The sequence below is a fragment of the Macadamia integrifolia genome, chromosome 2 (assembly GCF_013358625.1).
Source record: "Macadamia integrifolia cultivar HAES 741 chromosome 2, SCU_Mint_v3, whole genome shotgun sequence".
Taxonomy (NCBI): Eukaryota; Viridiplantae; Streptophyta; class Magnoliopsida; order Proteales; family Proteaceae; genus Macadamia; species Macadamia integrifolia.
In genome coordinates, this window is record NC_056558.1 from 8713256 (window position 1) to 8732069 (window position 18814).

Genomic DNA, 18814 nt, shown 5'->3' on the forward strand with positions numbered 1-18814 from the left:
AGTGCATTGGTGGCCCGTGGAATGGGACGCGGTGGCACTATGCAATCGTACTATGTCATATAGGAGCATGCGATTCAGGATTATCATCTTCCCGTGCTACGACCCTTCCTAATAGGGGTTGAGGTGTTGGGTTACTATTTGGGGGGAAGCAATGGTCACGGTTGTCGGGTCACTGTAATGGTTAGACATATGTCAGACTGGTCATTAGGACAGTCGGCAACCTCGGTGGTATATTCAAGAGGGCCAATCGTACTGCTTTTAAATTGCTGGAGTTAGTACCTTTATTTTCTGTCATTTACTTTTATGTTGAGAGCCGGTGGTCGGCATGCTTTACTTTTTTGAGTACTCACGGTGGGCCTTCTTCGACGGCCCTATGGGCATATCGCGGGATGGAGTTCGCGGCTCGTACCCGGAGTATACGCGTACTGTGGTTGTAGTAGCACTAAACCAAAGACTTAGTAATGTTGTTTAGGTGGATGTGATTTAAAAATGAATTGCATAGCATATAGTGCATATGGTTGTGATTGTTGTGTGGACTGCTGTGTGGTCCTTTTTTTCACTTACTGAGCTAGTGAGCTCATCCCACATGTGCACCTCTTTTAAATGATTTTGCAGGTCATCAACCTGAAGGGCAAGGGTCGGGCCCCACAGTTGAATTCCCGGAAGAGGATTGGTGGGTCCCCGAAGAATTAGAGCACGGCACTGATTGTTCGTGCGAGGGCTGTGCTGCGGGACCGCAGTTTTGATACCGAGCTGAGCTTACTCGTTGATTTTGATGATCCCTTTTGTGTACTTGATATGTAAATTGTATTCTTTTGTGTAAATATCATGCCTGCGGGCCCATATGTACTTAACTATGTATTACAATTTGGGTATCAAGTATAATGGGGATATTTACAGGTAAATTAAGTCTTCCGCTGAATTGTTGAACATTTTCTTAGTTGTGTGTATGCTGTGGTGGGATACTATATTAGATGATCCTGGTAGGTTTGGGGTTAACCGGAGTTAACCCAGTCACCGGTCCGGTTCTGTGTGAACGAGGTGTGACAGAGGTTCTCTCCTCATTTCCCTCCTCAAATCTGTATTCTTAGCCTCTCCTATCCCTACCAACCTGTCTGTTCAGATCCCCTCCCAAAACAATTTTTGCACCTGGCCCAAAACTTTATACACTATTTTTTTTAGGGTTGGATAATCCTATATACTATTTTTATTTTTATTATTTTTATTATTTTTATTATTTTATTATTTTATTATTATTATTATTTTTTTTGTGAAAATCCTATATACAATTTGTGATATATGAAAGTGGGACTTAAGATTCAATTTATCCAATCATTGCTACAACTAGAAAATGACCTTACCAACTAAGGCTAGCTAACACATTTGGTAAAGTTCTACACTCATATGATTATGCTATATGATTGTTTTACATAATAGATGGCCTTGCATCCGTCTGACCATCTCTTCGCTAATAACTCAAATGATAATAAAGAGGGGTAAATTGTGTTCCACGGGTGGTGAAATTGCATTCGCCAAGCTTTTGGTAGAACTATCTTAAAGTAAACTAGGGTTAAAATGCTTAATCTAAGCAATAGTTTTCAACATGAAATTTATAATTGTTAATAAAAAAAATATAAAATCAAATACATAGAAAGGTCCCCCTCCCTTCACCGGTGGAGAAGAGAAAGGGGTTGGTTGTAGGGAGAGAAGAAATCACAAATTGAGATAGAAGGGGCAAAACCCTTCAATTGTAGAGTGATGGGAAACACTTGATTGGGAAGAGATAAAAAGAGAGATAATTGTAAAGGGTGTTGGGGGTTGGAGGTTGAGGATGGGCCAAGCCTGTTTTCACGAGTGATGACACAACCCAAGTATCGCACCTGATTTTGTTTCAATTTTTGTCCAAACAAATATTCACAGAATTTGAATTGAAAATCGGAACACTGTAGAAACATATTTTCATAGAATTATCTGGGTTTTTTTTTTTTTTTTTGTAAACAAATATCGATTCATGAAAACCAACAAAGCTCGTAATTGTCGAATTATAAGATTCCATCAACCATAGAATAGAAATAAGGTAAACCATCTTGTTCATAATAGATAGGACCTTTTAGGCTAAGTAAAACTATATTCCAGATACTTGACTTATTGCTATGTAGGGAAATTTGGTATAATGAAGAATGTTTTATTGCGTGGGAAGAATTTGAAACATAATTTATTTACTCTATTGGCCTATTTTTGCAATGCGAGAAGCTCTTTTTGGAATTAAGAATACAAAAGTATTCAAGAAGCTCTTGCCATGGGAGTACGGGTGTCAATCGGTGAGTTCGGTATGGTTTCAATCTAGGAATGAGAGAGACTAAAACCAATCCGTTAAGGAACTTTGATTTTCGGTCGGTTTTGATTTTGGTTCAGTTTGATTTTAATTTATTTTGATTTTTTAATATCGGATTAATACCGATTTAGGTCGATTTATTATTGGGCTTGAACCATAATAAAATCTTACATTCATAACTTATAATGACAAGATTTGACGAAAAAAACACTTTGAATTTATGATTAAATAATGGTTTATTGTTGTAAGGGAAAGATAACTAATATTGAAACCAATGGATAACAAATTATTAAGAAGATAACAAATATTGAAATCACAAAATGAACCTTATTATCCAATCATTCATTTAACTATCCAACTAGTTTCGTATAATGAACAAGATAATCAATAGAAGTATTATTACAATTTACAAATCAATTTCTCTATTCATAACCTAATATTCAATGATTTGTAATAATTCTCTTTACAATAAAAAGTTCTCTCACTAATATCATAAAAAATGGATGTTCAATTCACTAATTTATAATCTTATAATCATTAATTTTTTTTATTGGTTTCATTCGATATGATTTCGATTTGATTCAATTTGAATTTTATCGGTTCAAACTAAGTTTTGACACCCCGGGAGAATAGTAGAAATATGTCAAAATTCTTTGACAAACTGGTTGTCTGATTTGGAAGGAGAGTATTTTTGACTTTTTTTTTTTTTCACCAGCGTGTGTGTTTCCTCCTATGATTGTGCACCAATTCACGCAGCCTATTAATCCATCCATTCCAAAATTCCAATCCATGTTATCTTCACTTCAGAGGCTTCAAAGTCAAAAAGTAAAAGGACTCCGACTTTTAGGAGTTACTTCTGTGTTTTTGTCCACTCCTTATTAATTATTCTAGACATCTTTACGAATTTCTGGGTAAGAAATCACCGACGTCTCACGGAAATCCAATAAAATTCCGTCACTTCTCCTCCACTTTCCCAACCTCCTAAATTCATTCCCATTTTAAATATCCCATTAATTATTTTTAAATGCTATAAATATTTGCAGCTCCCCCTCCATCATTGATAATCAACTGAATTTAGAGAGAGAGAGGGAGAATAGACCCTTACGTGCTTTCACGTCTTCAAATCTTAATTGACACGACTTCACAGTTTACCCACAATCAAAGTAACTGTGCGAGCGAGAGAGAGAGAGAGAGTCATCTTTCTGTTTCTCTCTTCCTCAGTGAAAGTCTCAATTCTCTTAACTTCCCCAGATACATGTAAAAGGCCATAAAAAGGAGCAAAGACAATGTGGGAGACTTGGGTCTGCTTTAGGGGTGGGAAAAAGCAGGTGCAGGCATTCAACATCAAAGCCAATGATGTTCTTTCTCAACCACCGCATGTTGTTGCTGCAGCTCACCCTGTTCATAGTTATTGGTCCTTCTACTGCTCAGCGAGGTGAGCTACTACTACCCCCCTCTTTCTTACTGTTCTTCAAAGTTCAAAAAACTCTTTTCTATTATTGTTTTTTCCCTTAAAAGTATTCCTGAGTATTCATTAATGAGTAAGGTTTTGTTGCTGCAATGACTGTATTCCCAAGTGGAATCTTGAAATGGGTTTTCTGCAGATTTTGATGGACCCAATGCTCTTAACAACTTTGCTGTAATCATACATTTATGTAATTTCTTCCCCCTCTTGGATCTGGAGTCTGAAAAAATAATGCCCATCAGCTGTGACAGAGAGAAATTGTTGGGGAGACTCAACTCTGTCTGAAATGTGCTTGATCATATGCGTCAGAACCTTTTTTTTTTTATGCGATGAGATGTATCTGCACGGGAGAAATAAAAAGAAAAACCCAGACAAGGATATATAGAGGCGTGATGGGTATTAGATTTTGGTTAAGGAAACCGCAAGTGGTCTATTTGTTTCAAACTTTATTGAATTTGTAAGAAATTGGGCATTTTTGTGTGAGTTGTCAAATTGGACATTTAACCAAGAGTTGGAACTGTTTGGAACCATTTCAATGAGCTTTTCTCTGCCCATTTGCAATCAGGGAATTAGTGAAGTGGTCACAGACTTACAGGTCCCTCTCATATTCGAGGATGATACACAGCATGAGGGGATCTAAAATTTCTTCTTCTTTTTTTTAATGATAATGTTACAATATAACGATAAGAACATGTATGTTAATAACAAAACTTCACTGACTTGCATAAGAAGCAATGGGCATTGCTGTACAAATTGCCGATTGACTAATTATGCTTAGTTTCCCAGGAGTTTGTATATAAATTAGTTTTATCTTGTGGTGCTTAATTTGTTCTTAGCCAGTACGTTAGGTAGTGGACCATTCAGGTTATGGTAGTTCCATTATCATTAGATGGTAGTTTTGCTGGAGCCTTGTTGCTTATTTTTATTTATCTATTTTGTCTTTGTTCCTCGGTTTGATGTATGGTTGTAAAATGTTTTTTCTTTTTTTTTTTTTCTTTCTTTGCAGAGCCATATGCCATGCGCATAAGTTGTGGAGCTCATGCTAATGTCCAGAGTGGCCCGACCAATACCCTCTGGTACAAGGATTTTGGTTTTACAGGAGGGAGACCAGCAAATGCATCAAAAACAAGTTTCATTGTTCCACCTCTTACAACACTTCGCTATTTTCCTCTCTCTGATGGGCCAGAAAATTGCTATAATATCAATGAAGTACCCAATGGACACTATTCAGTGAGAATATTTTTTGCGTTGGTTCAAGAACCTAATTTTCAGAATGAGCCTTTATTTGATGTTTCAGTTGAAGGAACTCAGATCTATTCTTTACCGTCAGGGTGGAGCACTGAAGATGAGGAATCATTTGCTGAGGCTCTCGTATTTGTTTCAAATGGTTCTGTCTCCATTTGCTTCCATAGCACCGGCCATGGAGATCCAGCTATACTTACACTTGAAATTCTTCAAGTAGATGACAAAGCATATTATTTTGGTCCCCAGTGGGGTGAGGGGTTAATCCTCAGAACAGCCAAGCGGCTAAGCTGTGGTAATGTGAATCCTGTGTATGATGAAGATTACGGGGGAGATCACTGGGGTGGGGATAGGTTCTGGGGTCCAGTGAATACTTTTGGGCAAGATTCTGACACAGTTCTAAAAACTGAAAATAGCATCAATCAAGCATCAGTTTCCCCAAACTATTACCCTGAAAAGCTTTATCAGACAGCACTTGTTAGTACTGATAGTCAGCCAGATTTATCATATAGTATAGATGTGGATCCTACAAGAAACTACTCAATTTGGTTGCACTTTTCAGAAATAGATACTACAATCACAGGTCAAGGTCAAAGGGTTTTTGATATCCTGATAAATGGTGATGTTGCATTCAAAGATGTTGATATTATCCAAAGGAGTGGCGGCAATTACACGGCTCTTGTGCTGAACAAGAATATTGCTGTTAATGGAAGGACTTTGACATTAACCATGCACCCTACAAAGGGAAATCATGCCATCATCAATGCCATTGAAGTTTTTGAGGTTATCCCTGCGGAATCTAAGACTTTAGCACAAGAAGGTAACCTTGCTGATTACCTTATCTATAATTCAATTGATTCTGTTTAGCAGTGTTAGCTTTCGCAAGTAAATGATATGAAAATGAGATTGCTGGACCTTTTCAATAGCCGAATGAGTTTTTTTTGTTGCACTTCATTGAATACACTTAGACTCAACAAAGCCGTATCCTAGCTATTTAGGGTTGGGTGCAAGATTCTTTTCCACCCTTCCATTTAAGATTGTCTTTGAATAGAACCTTGCCTGATAGGCTCCAGCTCGCAAAACTATGACAGAGTTCGGGTTTGTTGAATTTCTGAGTTGGCGCTCTACTTGGTTGGGTTGGTCTATTTGTGTCAAATTGAACTCTATCTCAGTTTTACATTTTTTTCATCACAAACCTGACCAGAAAGGGTGGGGGTGGGGAGGGGAATGTCTCCATGATAAGAAAAATAAAAGATAAACTAGAGTTGCAAAATGGAAAAGTGGATTGTGAAAAGCTAGAATTAGAAAGCATTAAATTGGAAATATTCCACTTTAAGTCGTAAAGCCATTAGATGTGGTTTTGTTGTTGACTATACACAACTTCTATTAAAGGTGCTAAAGACAGTATTAGTATTTGATGGAAGCTCTGTTTTAAGTCCTTGATGTCAAGGTATTAAACCTTTGTTTGAGATCGGTATCAACTTCACTTGGAATCGGCTTCCACTGTCCCCCGTTCTCTTTCTTTCTTTTCTGTTCATCCAAAACTTTGTTAGAGTTTATTCATTAAAGTAAAATAAAAATTTTCAAGATCTCAATGAAAGCTAGAAATCTTCACAATTAAATTATTTTATTCTTCATTCCGTCAATTTTTCTGTCTTTTTCCCGCTTGTTTGACTATATTACTTTATCTTCTTATCCCTTATATATATAACTTATTTTCTTGTTTCTTCTTTCCCTTTTCCTAAAAATTTGTGATGGTGTGAGATTCAAATCCCCTAAAGAAATTCCTGAACATGCATTCCATGCATCCTTTGAAGTCTTCTTCTGCCTGTAAGTCTGGTGATCTATTACAATTGTTTTTATCCCTCAATTTCATTTTTTTTATTGGTTAAGGTACATCTTACAATGTTCTGCATCCTTAACAATCTACTTCTCAAGAAAGAAGAAATAAATTCAAGAGGACATAATTTTGCACATGTAGAATGGCACAACAGCTATGGAAAACAAGTAGAGAAGAGAGAGTTACGGTAGAAAGTTGAGAGATCTTGTGTGATTACCTCTACCTTATATTCACTTGGCACTAGAATAAAAGAGAAATTACATAACCCACTTAGTTAAGGTCATATTTTGAGTCTATTTTCTTTGTTATTTGAGTTTCCTAGTCAATTTAGGTTTCCCAATTAATAAGGATTGGGTTAGACCTTTCCTTTTTTAGTGTTTGAGTCTGTTTTGAGTCTTCTATGGGGCTACTTAATTGTACACATATTATGATTGAATGAAATTTTCTCCTGCTGTTTTGCAAAGATTTGCCTGAGATAGGCTGTGTTCATCAGCTCTGAGAGCTGAGGGTGAGAGACCTAGGCTAAGATAGCCATTCCCCTACCCCGATTCTTCCCTTCCTCCTTCTTTCTTCTTCTTCTATCATCATTCTTCTTCCATTACCAAGTAAGTACTGTTCTTAATTTATCCAATTAGAACCCTAGTTTCTAGAAGGTTGGATACAAGCTGTTTTTTTGGATTGCTTAGCAGTTGGATCTGGATATATTTTAATAATACCAATTCTGCCCCCTACCCTCGTTAGAGCATTGTTTAGGCCTTCCATCTTCCATAACCGATTCTGTTTGCAGGTTCTGATTAAGCTACTAATATTTGATTAGACCATCTCTAAAAACAGTAACTTAATTTCATATTCTGAACCCTAATTTTTGTGGTTAAATTACTATTTTACCCCTTCCCTAGAGTTGTTAGAATCCCCCCATAATCTGGAATTTTATTCTCTGTTTTCGATCCTGTTTGGTACCGTTTTATTTCCTTAAATCAGTACTACATCAACATGCATATATGTGCTTATTCCCATGAACATAAATACCCACTTAGAACATAACATGCACATATGTCACAATGAAATACATGAGAACTAGATATAGAGGAAACAAGTGGCACAAAATTTTTTTTTTCTTTTTTTAATAGAAGAAAAGAGGGATGTCCCAAATGTCGATGCCAAAGCATCATAGCATGAACACTACCAATGTCATGACGCCTGATACGACCCAATTAATCACCCTATAAGGTAAGAACACATGGTATTCAAGGGAAGGACACATGTCGCCCACCTGATGGAGGCCGTAAGAATTCTAACCACGCAAACCACGTGAGGAGAGGATACCCGAATAGGGAATATTCCCCACAGGGGAAATAGCACGTATCCGAGTAGGACTCGGGAAGGGAAAAAGGCGGACCCGAGGGGGACTCCCAAAAAGGAAACCCTAGACCCTAAGCACTATAAGAGAGGGCCCAAAAGGAGGGGAGAGGTAGGTCAATACACCATTACTCTTGTAAAAACACTATTCCGCCGGTCTCTAACTTGGGTGTCGGAGGACTAACCCCGGGGATACCTCCAGGCCTTTGCGTTCTGTCCTTGTGCAGGTTTAGCTCCTCTGGAGGATTTTCGGAGATAACAGATTGGGGCCGTCCGTGGGAATGCCAGTAATGGTGAGGAGAACCTACAATCGTAAAAAAACAAAAGCAGCGCCAAATATAAATATGAATGAGGGAGAACCTTCGAAAGGGCTCCCTCCCTCGACGGACATCAGGGAAGAAAGGGGAAACAGTGATCGGGAAGGTTCTGTGAGGGACCAGTGCTTAGCCAGACATCCGGTGCGCAGGGATAGTGATCCTCCCCCTCCTAGGGTGCAGGAATATGTGACGAGGGAATAGTTCGATGCCCTTCAGGAGAAGTATGACCGAATGGCCAAGACAATGAAAGAGGTCTCCAAAGCCGTCTCATAAGCTCTGTGGAGCAGCACGAGACTCCCATGTCCAGCCAGAGCGACTGCAAGACGAGGAACGGAGTAGCTTAGGATCGATAAGGTTCGACCGGAATCCTCAAATTCGACCAATGAGGGAAAGCCTCGCACCCAAAGAAAGAGTGCGCCGCGTCACTGGAGCTGGGTATGAAGAACCTCGCCAAGGGGACAAACAGTTACATGACTCAGGGTTGAAGTAGATAATCCTAGACCTGAAGGACGAGATCCAGAAGGTAGATGAAAACCAGAAGGGAACTCGCGAGCCGAACCTCACCAATGACATGGCTCTAGCTGATGAAGTCATGAGGGACCCGCTCCTGATTGGTTTTAGTCTGCCCAAATATGATACCTACGTTGGGTCTAGAGACCCAGTCGATCATCTGGAAGGCTTTAAGGTTGCGATGCAGTTCCACCGAGTCTTGAAAAACATTGTGTCGAGCCCTGCCTTTGATGTTCAGAGGAGCGGCAAGGTTATGGTATAACCTCTTGTCGACGAAATCAATCCACAGCTTTAGTGATTTGAGTTACTTCTTCGTGAAGGGATTCTCCAGTAGCCAACCCCTTTAGAAGACCACGTTGAACTTGACCAACGTAAAACAACATGAAGGAGAGCGCTGCGAAACTACATGAAGCGCTTCCAGCAAGAGAAGATCACGATCAGAGGTCTGGACCCGAAAGAAGAGTTCATGGCCCTACTGGGAGGCGCTAAGGATAAAGAGGTAAAAAGGTCTTTGGCGAAGCATACACTAAGGAACCTAGCCGAATTGAGGGCTCGGTGTGATAAGTAGATCCAGATGGAAGAAACCCTTCAAGCCGATGAAGAAGCTGAAGAGAAGACAGGGAGGAAAAGGATCTCAAGAGGCGACGACAAACCTTCCGAAGAGGGCAAAAGACGAAAGTCCGAATGTGGTCGGGCACCCAGTCCACCGAAGAAGTTCGAGAAATACGCGCCCTTGAACCAGAAACGAACGGATGTGCTAATGCAGATAAAGAACCCCCAGATGCCAGAGCCATAAAGTGGCCAGGGAAGATGTGACGACACCCTGAGAGACGCAATATGGACAAATATTGTCACTTCCACAGGGACCACGGCCACGACATTGAAGATTGTTGGCACTTGAAGGGGAAAATAGAAGGAATGATCCGAAGAGGGTATCTAGGCCGATTCGTAGACCACGAAAAGGAGGATGCCCAAGATAGTAATGACGCAGGGACAACCGCCAAAGACAGTAGAGGCCGCCATGAAAGGACGTGGCCAGCCTGCAGAGGCAATCAGGAACAACAAAGGGACCGGATACCTGAGGAAGCCGACTATCACCTTCGGGACGATCATAAAAGCCCAACTAGGGATATAGCGACAATCTGTGGAGGCCTAGCCGCTGGAGAAAGTTAAACATCGGCCAGGAAAGCAAAAGCCTATGCGCGAAGCATGCATATGGCTGAATGGTCGAACAAGAAGGCGAAGACGGGACGGTTATTTCCTTCTCGGATGACGACCTGGAAGGGGTGCACACACCACACGACGATGCCCTAGTAATCACCATGACCATAGCCGTTTGCAGAGTAAAAAAGATCTTGGTGGATAACGGCAGTTCAGCTGATATCTTATTCCTTGAAGCTTTCCAGAAGATGGGCCTGGACGAGGGAAAGCTGAAGAAGGTCGAACACCCGTTGCAAGGATTCTCCGGCGCCCTGGTCAAAGTTGAGGGATCGGTTGAGTTGCCAGTAAGAGCTGGCACCGGAGACTGCCAGGTAACAGTCATGATTAACTTCTTGGTAGTAGGCATTACTTCGGCGTACAATGCCATACCAGGGAGAGTTGGTTTAAACTTGCTAAAGGTTGTCGTCTCCACACCACACCTCAAGATAAAGTTCCCAACCAAGAACGGTGTCGGTGAATGTCGAGGCGATCAGGAGGCATCCCGGAGGTGCTATGCCACCCCCTTATGGGGAAAAGAAAAGGCGGGCGAGGCGCTCCCGATAGAAGATTTGCGCGACGACACCAGTTATCAAAGGGGGGAACCGGTTGAGGAGCTGATACAAGTTGAAGCCGAAGAGGGGGATAACACTCGCCACTTCCAAGTGGGGGCTACAATGCCAAGACACTAGCGAGAAAAACTCATCTCATTCCTCCAAGACAATTCCGACGTCTTCGTCTGGTCAGCCTTAGACATGCTTGGAATAGACCGAGAAGTAATAGGGGATCATCTGAGTGTCAACCCGACTAAGAAGTCGGTACAGCAGAAGAAGAGGACCTTCGCCCCCGAAAGGCAGCAGAAGATAGATGAAGAGGTAGAGAAGTTGCTAAAGGCCCAGTTCATCCGTGAAATCCAATACCTGGAGTGGATATCCAATGTGGTGATGGTCCCGAAGGCAAATGGGAAATGGAGGATCTGCATCGACTTCACCGATCTGAACAAGGCCTGCCCAAAGGATGGCTACCCCCTACAGAAAATAGACCTCATCGATGCCACAGCAAGACATGAGGCACTGAGCTTCATGGACGCATACTCGGGGTACAATCAGATCAAGATGTCTCAGTCCGATATCCCGAAGACATCCTTCATGACCCAGGGGGGTTGTATTGCTATGAAGTCATGCCTTTCGACCTGAAAAACGCAGGGGCCACCTGTCAAAGGTTGGTGAATAAGATCTTCAAGGGGATGATCGGCAAAACCATGGAAGTATACATAGACAACATGCTCATGAAAAGCCTAAAGGCATAACACCATATTCGAGACTTAGAAAAGGCGTTCCAGGTGCTAAGGCAGTACGGTATGAAGCTGAACCTGACGAAGTGTGCGTTCGGAGTAGCATTGGGAAAGTTCCTCGACTTTATTGTCTCGGAAAGGGGAATTGAAGCCAAGCCAGTGAAAATACAGGCCATTCGAGATATGAGGTCACCACAGAATGTGAAGCAAGTCTAGGAGCTAACAGGTAGAGTCGCCGCCCGGGACAGTTCATGTCTCGGTCAGTTGACAAGTGCCTCCCTTTCTTCAAAGCCTTAAGGGGATCCAAAAAGTTCGAATGGACAAAGGAATGTGAAAAGTCCTTTGAACAACTGAAGGAGTACTTGGCCGCACCCCCGTTAGTGACAACCACAGACGCCGAGGATACCTTGCAGTTGTACCTGGCTGTATCAGCGGTGGTGGTAAGCACGGTACTGATGAAGGAAGAAGGAAGGAAACATCGGCCAATATATTACGTTAGCCGAACCCTGCTGGATGCCGAAACAAGATACAGAAAGACGGAGAAAGTGGCGTATGCCCTGATAACAGTGGCAAGAAAGTTGAGGCTCTATTTTCAATCACACACGGTGTTCGTGCTACCACCTCGGCATCCCGACAGGCCGTGCTACCACCTCGGCCCTCCATCAGGCCGTGTTGCCACCTAGGCGTCCCGACAGGCCGTGCTGCCACCTAGGCATCTCGACAGGCTGTGCTGCCACCTCGGCATCCCGACAGGTCGTGTTGCCACCTCAGCATCTCATCAGGTCGTGCTACCACCTTGGCCCTCCATCAGGCCGTGCTACCACGTCGGCATCTCATCAGGCCGTGTTGCCACCTCGGCATCTCATCAGGTCATGCTACCACCTCGGCCCTCCTTCAGGCCGTGCTGCCACTGCGGCATCCCGACAGGCCGTGCTGCTACCTTGGCATCTCATCAGGCCTTGCTACTACCTCGGCCCTCCATCAGGCCGTGTTGCCACCTCGGCCCTCCATCAAGCCGTGCTGCCACCTCGGCCCTCCGTTAGGCCGTGCTGCCACCTAGGCCCTCTGTCAGGCTGTGCTACCACCTAGGCCCTCCGTCAGGCCGTGCTGCCACCTAGGCCCTCCATCAGGCCGTGTTGTCACCTCGGCCTTCCATCAAGCTGTGCTGCCACCTCGGCCTTCCATCAGGCAGTGCTACCAGTCACCACGGCTCGACCAACTTGTCACCTCGGCTCGGCACAATCAAGTAATGCACCCACCTCATTAATTAAGATTGTACTTGCATATGGGCTTCGGCTTTCCTACCCTTACCTGCGAAGCCGAACCCCTATGACAGTCCGTGCTCGGAGTTAATTGTCGTTAATCAACAAAAAATAGTGGTGATAATAAAAATGCACGAAGGAATCTGAAAGAAGAAAGGCGTTTCATCCATCGAAGGAGCCCGAAGGCATAGATTACATGGAGGCCGGAAGGCCCAAGTTCAAAAGATACAAAAAAGAAACCCGAAGGCATTTCTTTCATCAAGGGGCTTCGGTCGAGAGAACAGCTTCACCATCGACGGCACCTAGGACATCTCGGTTTGAACCGTTATGACCAGGAGTAAGAGGGACTTCGCAGGGCCTTTGAACCTCCTCCTCGTCACCACTATCCTCGAGCTCAGTCACCTGAGTAGCCACGGGGGCAGGGGCCGAAGCAGCCCCAACCTGACCGAAGGTCAAAACCTCGGTTGGGGGCTCTGGCCAAGGCCGAGCGAACCTGACCAAAGGTCAAAACCTCGGCTGGGGGCTCTGGCTAAGGTCGAGCAGACCTGACTGAAGGTCAAAACCTAGGTTGGGGGCTCTGGCTAAGGTCGAGCAGACCTGACTGAAGGTCAAAACCTGGGTTGGGGGCTCTAACCAAGGCCGAGTGAACCTGACCGAAGGTCAAATCCTCGGTTGGGGGCTCTAGCTAAGGTCGAGCAGACCTGACCGAAGGTCACCGCCTAGGTTGGGGGCTCTGGCTAAGGCCGAGCAGACCTAACCGAAGGTCACCACCTCGGTTGGGAGCTCTGGGCTAAGGCCGAGCAGACCAGACTGAAGGTCACCACCTAGGTTGGGGGCTCCGACTAAGGCCGAGTAGACCTGACCGAAGGTCACCACCTCAGTTGGGGGCTCTGGGCTAAGGCCGAGCAGACCTGACCTAAGGTTACCACTTAGGTTGGGGGCTCCGGCTAAGGCCGAGCAGACCTGACTGAAGGTCACCACCTCGGTTGGGGGCTCTGGGCTAAGGCCGAGCAGACCTGATCGAAGGTCACCACCTAGGTTGGTGGCTCTGGCTAAGGCCGAGCAGACCTGATCGAAGGTCAAAACCTCAGTTGAGGGCTCTGGCTAAGGCCGAGCGAACCTGACCGAAGGTCAAAACTTAGGTTAGGGGCTCTGGGCTAACCGAAGGTCACCACCTAGGTTGGGGGCTCCGGCTAAGGCCAAGCAGACTTGACCGAAGGTCAAAACCTTAGGTTGGGGCTCTGGCCAAGGCCGAGCGAACCTGATCGAAGGTCAAAACCTAGGTTGGGGGCTATGGGCTAAGGCCGAGCAGACCTGACCGAAGGTAACCACCTCGGTTGGGGGCTTTGGGCTAAGGCCGAGCAAACCTGACCAAAGGTCACCACCTAGGTTGGGGGCTCCGGTTAAGGCCGAGCATACCTGACCGAAGGTCACCACCTAGGTTGGGGGCTCCGGCTAAGGCCGAGCAGACCTGACCAAAGGTCAAAACCTCGGTTGGGGGCTCCGGCCAAGGCCAAGCGAACCTGACTGAAGGTCAAAACCTCGGTTGGGGGCTCTGTCTAAGGCCGAGTAGACCTGACAGAAGGTCGCCGCCTCAGTTGGGGCTCTGGCTAAGGCTATGGACCTGATCAGAGGTCTTGGTTTCAAGATGAAGGCCATGACCAAAGGCCGAAGGGGAACACAAAAGAGTAAGGAAGTCACTTCCACTGAAAGAGCTTCCTAGTGGAAGTAAGGGGGTTGTGATACGACCCAATTAATCACCCTGTAAGGTAAGAACACGTGGTATCCAAGGGAAGGACACATGTCGCCCACCTGATAGAGGCCGTAAGAATTTTAACCACCAAACCACGTGAGGAGAAGATACCCGAATAGGGAATATTCCCCACAGGGGGAATAGCATGTATCCGAGTAGGACTCGGGAAGGGAAAAAGGCAGACCCAAGGGGGACTCCCAAAAAGGAAACCCTAGACCCTAAGCACTATAAGAGAGGGCCCGAAGGAGGGGAGAGGTAGGTCAACACACCATTACTCTTATAAAAACACTATTCCACCGGTCTCTAACTTGGGCGTAGGAGGACTAACCCCGGGGATACCTCCGGGCCTCTGCCTTCTGTCCTTGTGCAGGTTTAGCTCCTCTGGCGGATTTCTGGCGGTAACAACACCCACAAACAAGTGACCCTGTTTCCTTAAAAAAATATGGTCTGGGATCAAAGAGGTATAATCCGCTTTCCTCACATGTATTATCAATAATCTTCTTTGTCACCAAATCCTGAAATAGACAATGATAAGGGAGTAAGATAACACAACAATTCAAGGGCTTAGTTAAACAACTCACTGAGAGAAGATTGGTATCAAACTTTGGGATATAAAGAATAGAATCAAGGGATAGGGAGGAATTGACACGAACACTACCCTCATTAGAGATGGAAGAAAGAGAAACATTGAAAATTTTAACTTCATCTCTACCAGAGTAAACATAGTAAGAGTCATAATACTGATACATACCGGTCATGCTATTGGTTGCACTAGAGTCAATGACCCAAGATGAGGAGGGTGCTGAAATGGAGCCATAAAGAGCAGAGGTTGAAGTACATAGTTAAAGGAGGAAAGGCGTAGCTGTGGAGGAATAACTGCCCAATTGTGTCATAACCTATCTGAAGGTTGCAATATCATCTTCTATGAGGGAGTAGTTATCCCCCTGAGGTCTGGAAGTGGGCCCCATGTACTTAATGATGGCCATTATAATTTGAGCCCTGGCCCCCCTTGTCTACCACCTCGGAAACTATAGAAACGCAACCCTAAAACGATGTAGTAGATAATGGAAAACAATAACAAACAATGCACACAGGTTTACGAGGTTCGGAAAGATTGCCTACGTCCTCAGTGAGATGAGATCCTGCTTCATATCAATGGAGAATGGGGTTTCAACGCTCATCCTCACACCTCTCTCAAATTGCTTGCATTTTAGAGAAAGAAACCCTCGCTACAAATATATAGCGAAACACCCTAATCCGGAAAGTATAAAACTGCCCTTAAATAGGACTGCCGTCCTGCCTGTCGAGGCGCCTGCACCAGTACTCCCTGGATTAAACTGTGTTGGAATACAAGACATCGTACACCAACAGGAAACCACCACGTGTTGGTATAGGGGGATGCCCATAGTAAATCCCAAAACAAGGTTCTTTAGTGTACTAGATTTACCACAATGTTCACACTTGAGTCTAGCCTTGTCATCCCCATGACTAAGACCTTGGCCTCGTCCTCATCCTCATCCTCATCCTCATCCTTGTCCTCGTTCTCCACCGCTCCAACTCTATTGGGGTGTGGAGACTAAGGCACAACTCTCAAGAGGTGGTGTTGGTTCCATAACCATCGGTCTTGTTTCTGCACTTTGCAAATAACCACACAATTCATCCAGGGATTGGGGGGGGGGGGCGCTTCACCCAAAATTTTTATGCGGATTGGTTCATATTCTGTGTTTAGACCTCCAAGGAGGATCAAGACACTCCTCAATAGTGCTATAAACCTTGGCCTCATCTTCAGGGTTGGACAATGGAGATCTTTATATTGGTCATACTATTCCCATGCTTCCTTATGATAATCCTGGAGGAGTTGATAAACCTTTGTGAAGTCAGCAGCACGGTCAAATGTCTTAACTACGCTGTCCCAAATATCTTTGACGGTATCCTTTCGCATAAACTCCTATAAATTTCAGGTTTTGTAGAGAAGATCAACCAGGTGATAACCGTTGAGTTCCCTGTCTCCCATATCCGGTATGCTGAATCACTAGGGAGTGGAGCCCCGGATGGCACCAGTGATAAGCCAACTTACCACGGCTCCGTAGGGAGAGCTTAACAGAGTGAGACCAGTTCAGGTAATTTGTATTATCCAACTTGAGAATAGATATCTGAGCATTGGTGTTCTCCATAATGACGGGGCTAGTAGTAACACCACTTGGTCCACCAGTTGAGGAAATCCGTTGGTCCACTAACCTCATACATGGTTCACAAACAGTCACGGGAAGCTGGTTGGATACCCTAACCAGGTGGGGAATCCACACACTACCCAAACTTAATCCCAAATTCCAACAATATAATGCTTAATTTCTGCTACCAAAGCAGACCACAAACATGGGGACTTTCCACCCAAATAAGCATTTTATAGGTAGAAATAAAAAACTATTACAACTCTTATGCTTCACATATCATGTTTCAGCACATAGGATCACACGTTGACCTAAATAAGGTGTTGAAATAACAAAACAGCAGGCTAACTACCAGTCTGGCGTAGAATTGTTCACAGAAATTTGAGTTGTAGAGAGAGAAGGGTAGAGATCAGCAGCTGAGGGAAAAATCATTTGACAATGAACCCTTGGGCAACTCAAAAGAAGCTGGTACCGTCTCCAGCTAAGTTCAGATGAGAGAGAAAGAGCGATTGGTTCCCAGGACTGGGTGTAATGGTGTTCTGTTTCTTGTTCTGTGAGATTGGTCTCAGCACTCACTAACACTTCTACTGTTTGAGTCTTGATTCGAGTCCTCACATGATGGTTTCTTGAAGTCTTCACATGATGGTCTATTCCTTGAAACCCTCTATCACTCATGGGTTCGAAAGTAAGAGAGCAGACCAGGATGAGTTTCAGAGCTTGACTCTCAAAACTTTTCTCTACTCTGATACCAAGTTTGCACGTGTAGAGTAGTGCAGCAGCTTTGGAGAACGAGTAGAGAAGAGAGAAAAAGGAAAGAAGAAGGAGAGAGTTACGGTTTAAAGTTGAGAGGTTGTGCGATTACCAGACGCTGTATACGTTTGGCATTAGAATAAAAGAGAAATTACATAAATACCCCATTATAACATGCACACATGTGCTTATTCCCATTCTATTTAATATTCTATCCTCACAATATGTACTTCCAAAAATATAAATTAAATAAAAACAAAAGATTATTGATTTGGATGCCTGTGTATTATATATGACTATATTATTTTATCATCGCAGTGTTTAATATGCATCTTATTACCAAGGATTAAAGTATCGGTATCGGTCACCATATCGGTCGGCCAAAATGAAGATACGTATCGGAGGGTATCGTATCGTATCGAAGATACGCTAAAGATACACAGATAAATGGATAGGAAAACATTTTTTTAAACACTTTTGCATAAAGAATTTGTTAAAAAAAGCTATTGATAACATGTATTATTCATAAACACCAAATTGAGGGTATCGCACTAAGAATTCAAGGTTTGTAGTTGTCCCATAAATGTAAAATCCTTGTTCCCAACCTTGATTTCCACTTTAGTTAGAGAGAAATATGGCTGGCAGCAACTTTGGAATAAAAACCTCTAAAAAAATCGTGTTTTTCTGAGAAATTACCCATCTTGGCCATTATATGACCATAGCGCACTGTATCGGTACATACTGATACTCACGGATACGTACTGATCGATACATACCGACACTCACCGATACGTACCGATCGATACATATCGATACTCACCGATACGTACCGATACATACCGAAGCGTACATTTCACCTCAATTTTATATTTTCCATAGAATCGTATCGATGTATATCGTATCGTATCGATGTGTATCGGTGGTGTATTGATGCATATCGGTATGTATCGTAGGATATATATTGATACGAAAGGATTTTAAAAATTTCATGTATCGTATCGGTCAACTAAATTTAAGATATGTATCGGAGGGTATTGTATCGGTATCGGAGATACTTTAAACCATGCTTATTACTCACACAAAGTAGCCTATATTTGTCAAAAACTATGTGATGAACTGTCTAGTTAAGTTTAACAACAATACAACCATTTTGGATGTATCTATTATGAATCTATTAACTCTTAGAGTTGTTTTTATTCTTAAATAAGCCTCCCTTAAAGTATCAATAAAAAATATCTAGTTTTCCCCTCAATTTCCATCATTTCTATGATTTTTACCAGATTTACTCTTGATTTCCCTAATTTTGAGTGGTAAATATT

The 18814-nt window shown here is 43.4% G+C and overlaps 1 protein-coding gene across 1 annotated transcript in view; it reads left to right on the forward strand.

Annotated features, from left to right (window-relative positions):
• Window positions 1-3268: 3268 nt before the first annotated feature.
• Window positions 3269-18814, forward strand: part of LOC122091434 (receptor-like protein 4) — a 34292-nt gene continuing 18746 nt past the window's right edge. The window contains exons 1-2 of the mRNA XM_042661382.1: window positions 3269-3770; window positions 4807-5862. Of these exons, the coding sequence (XP_042517316.1) occupies window positions 3689-3770; window positions 4807-5862 (1138 nt within the window). The 5' untranslated portion in view covers window positions 3269-3688. The remainder of the gene's footprint in view (window positions 3771-4806; window positions 5863-18814) is intronic.